Source organism: Amphimedon queenslandica, unplaced genomic scaffold, assembly GCF_000090795.2.
Source record: "Amphimedon queenslandica unplaced genomic scaffold, v1.1 AMPQUscaffold_12636, whole genome shotgun sequence".
Classification (NCBI taxonomy): domain Eukaryota; kingdom Metazoa; phylum Porifera; class Demospongiae; order Haplosclerida; family Niphatidae; genus Amphimedon; species Amphimedon queenslandica.
The window spans coordinates 1-3633 of NW_003547128.1; the positions used below are offsets into that span (position 1 = coordinate 1).

Here is a 3633-nt window from a genome sequence, read left to right on the forward strand (position 1 = left end):
TGAGGTCCTCTAAGAAGTCTGGTAAGCATAGGAGTTCGTTTTCCCAGTATAGCAAGACTGCAAAAGTCGTGGCAGCCATTTTGTTTGGGGGTGAATCCTACTTAGTAACGCTACCGCGTTACTAATAGTACAGGGACTTTGGCCCGATTTTTGAGAAATTTTAAGAATTCGTAAAAAATCCAATTTTGATTAGAACCAGTTTAAACTTTCTACACAACATAAGAACATGTATACGCATCAGAAAAAGTTATAAAAATAGAAAATTCTCACTTTGTCACTTTTGGTGAAATTTGGCCAAAGTCCCTGTACTATATATAGCGAGGCTGCAAAAGTCGTGGCAGCCATTTTGAAGTGGGGTGAATCCTACTTAGTAACGTTACCGCGTTACTAATAGTACAGGGACTTAGATTCAATTTTTGAGCAACTTTAAAAACTCGTAAAAATCCAAATTTGATTGGAATTAGCTCAAACTTTTTACGCAACATAATTATATGTATATGCAACACAAAAATGACTTATAACCGTTTTTGACAAAACAACCTGTGTTTGGTTCAGTCTTTGGTTTATAAAGACAAAATATAATGCAATAATTTACAAAACTTACAATTTTATTATTTCCAAGCCAACACTTGCAAACTTCACAGTAGTATCTGGGATCAGTCCTCCAATAGTCGGCCCTGGAGGAGAAGAAAGAGATTCAAAAATTGTGAAATAAAAAACATACATTATGAAAAGTCAGTTAATAAAGAGTTAATAAATAATTGATGCAACACCCACGCAATAATGTGTGAAGGTGGGGCTGGCCTGCAATACTAATCAATGCAGGATTGCTAAAGAAATACACAAAATTTCGCTACTAAACATTCTACCATTTCAAGGAAGATTCTAGTCCTCATTCTTGTTCTCTTTTGGTACAATACCTGTAAAGAATCAGTCACTATCAGTACATCATGGCAATGTGGTTGGATTTACAAGATCCTGTAATATCTACAACATGAAAAGAGAGAGAGAAAGGAAGAGAAAGAGAATGAGAAGCTCAATGAGAAGTAATGACCGCTAGCTCTAGTGGTAACTATGAGCATGTACATGCTGCATTTATTATTATAATATACTAGATCTATTATACAGGATTGATAGATTTCAGTAGCCACATTGCACACACTCACTGCACATGCAGCATTGATGTGTTGGGAATCATACAAAATAAACAAAAACAGGATAAATATTTCATACAGGTATATTTTCTAAAGTTGACTATACTTCACATTCTTAGCCTACCGGTACCTTCTGTACTGTTTTTATCTATGCTAACATACACTCTATTAATACATTAGGAGCAGGTGCCATCATGTTTGTGACAACAAAAATGTAAGGACTGCAATGACCAATGATGGTTTATACAAAAATAAATAATAAACACATTATTAAAGTTCCAGCAAGAACATGTCATTATATATTCATAGATTGAGCCAGACACTCTAAAGTTTATTTGAATGTTTACATTTTGTTAAAAATAAACAGTTCAACTTGACAGGCATCAATCAATCATATACATATATTCATTAACTGATGGACACTTAAGTAGTTTAAAATTTAAAGATCAAGAAAGATGTGTTGATATTCAGTAAAAGTTACTAAAAATCAACAAAATGTTGTTCAATCTTTATAGTCCAATACCACTAGTCACGGAGTGAGTTTATTATAAAAGGAGAGAAATATCACTACAGTAACATCAACTGATAACCTATCACATTATCTTAATAAGTATATAATAAAGATACTATACTGAGATGATGTTAGCTGGTAAACTGATGTACAGTTTAATGATAATAATTGTTATTATTAATACTGTCAATGGAAACTGTCCTGATGATGAGCCTCCTCCTCCTCCTTCTCCAATTCCTGAAGTTCCCTATGTCATTTCTGGGAAATTTTATTCACCATCAAACACTTCAGTGAATGATGCACCAGGTACGTGATAAAGTATTGAAAAAGTAGCATTAATTATTTTACTGTGTATGATATATATTATGTGAAGTTCTTTCTTTTATGTATAGTGTGTGCAATGGCACGTGATTGCAAAGAATGGTACTATGATTTGGGAGCTACTTACGATGGAATATATACTGTAAAACCAGATGATGGTGAACCTTTCCAAGTATACTATTGTATACTGTACTGCTGTATCAAATTATTGTTCATTTTAATAGGTTTATTGTGAAAGTGGATGGACTGTATTTCAGAGAAGACAAGATGGATCTGTTGATTTCTACAGGGGGTGGATTGACTATGAGAATGGGTTTGGTGATTTGAATGGTGAGTTTTGGTTAGGATTGAGCAAGATTCATCGTCTTACTAAAGAAGGAACACACAGGCTAGATATTTATCTCACATATAATAGTTGGTACACTGATCATGTTGTGTATTCATCATTCAATATTAGTGACCGTGACACTGAATACATAATAAATTTACAATACTCATACGGATCTGCTTATAATTTATATGGACTTTCCAGAACAATTGATGATTCAATGACTGGTAGGGACTCTCTTAATGGAATGAAGTTCAGCACAAAGGATAATGATAATGATTATCACCGTGGTAACTGTGCTGAGGTGCATCATGGTGCCTGGTGGTATAACAGTTGCTCCGACTCTAATCTCAATGGCCTATACTCTGCAACTAATGAGACTGGAATATTTTGGAAGGATTGTGAGCCTGAGACTGAAAGTATACGATCAGGTACAAGGATGAGAATTCGTCGTGACAGTTAAATCATGGCAATATACTGTGGAATGGATCGGTCACTGGACTTTTGTGTGTGTGTGCCAATTTAAACAATTATTAGTTAGTTTTTGTAGAGAGACTTTATAGTGATTTTTGTATTAATTTTTGTAGTGTTTTTTTAGAAAAATTAGTTGAGTGATACAAAATTATTGATAGTACAAAATATATATGAACACACACTACAAAATACAAGCAACAACAAATGGTGAATGCATACATACACTTTGACTACCTGACATTAGTACAATAAAGTACAAATCAATGTTATCATGCATTGCTACTCATTGTGACTTGCTTGCTTTCAATATGACATCATACTGTAGCTATTTATTGATATAATTAGTTGTACTAGTTATTTACTGCACATGTACATGTGCAAAATTTACTATGAGCTAATAAAAGGAAGTTAAACTATGAGAAATATTATGTACACTTGCTATGAATGGGAGGAAACATATCTTAATGCAATGGAGTATCTTTTGTGACCATAACTGGATCTACAGTGCACTAATCTTATTTCATAAATAAGGATAGTGAATAAATAACAATAGTGAATAAATTTGCAAGCTTTGTTGTAAAATTATATGGCTTAATTTTTTAGCATAGCAACAGCAATACTAACAGTACATGTTGACATGTAGCATTATACAATACATGCATGATAGTACACAACACAATGTCGGTAGGAATGTGCAAAATAAACAAAAACAGTAAACTATGTTGTTGTGTTTTTAGCTTATCTCCTCCACACTTCCTCCTTTTTCCCTCATCTCATTCGCACTAACATAATTAATAACATACTTACATATACACATAGTCTACTATATTAACAAAATTGTGTTT

General features: G+C 33.1%; 1 protein-coding gene across 1 annotated transcript; it reads left to right on the forward strand.

Annotated features, from left to right (window-relative positions):
* The first annotated feature begins 1702 nt into the window (after nt 1-1702).
* Nucleotides 1703-2892, forward strand: LOC100633606 (angiopoietin-related protein 1-like). The gene is made up of 3 exons (XM_003390277.2): nt 1703-1971; nt 2058-2158; nt 2211-2892. Exons 1-3 carry the CDS (start codon nt 1791-1793, stop codon nt 2775-2777), a joined length of 849 nt encoding a protein of 282 aa, XP_003390325.2. The 5' UTR covers nt 1703-1790; the 3' UTR covers nt 2778-2892.
* The last annotated feature ends 741 nt before the right edge of the window (nt 2893-3633 follow it).

Bases quoted from the DNA above. Each gene is read 5' to 3' on its own strand.
- LOC100633606 (XM_003390277.2), top strand. From the start codon at position 1,791: ATGATGTTAGCTGGTAAACTGATGTACAGTTTAATGATAATAATTGTT. The intron at 1,972-2,057 runs GTACGTGATAAA...TTTTATGTATAG, and splicing joins TTCAGTGAATGATGCACCAG to TGTGTGCAATGGCACGTGAT. The intron at 2,159-2,210 runs GTATACTATTGT...TCATTTTAATAG, and splicing joins ATGATGGTGAACCTTTCCAA to GTTTATTGTGAAAGTGGATG.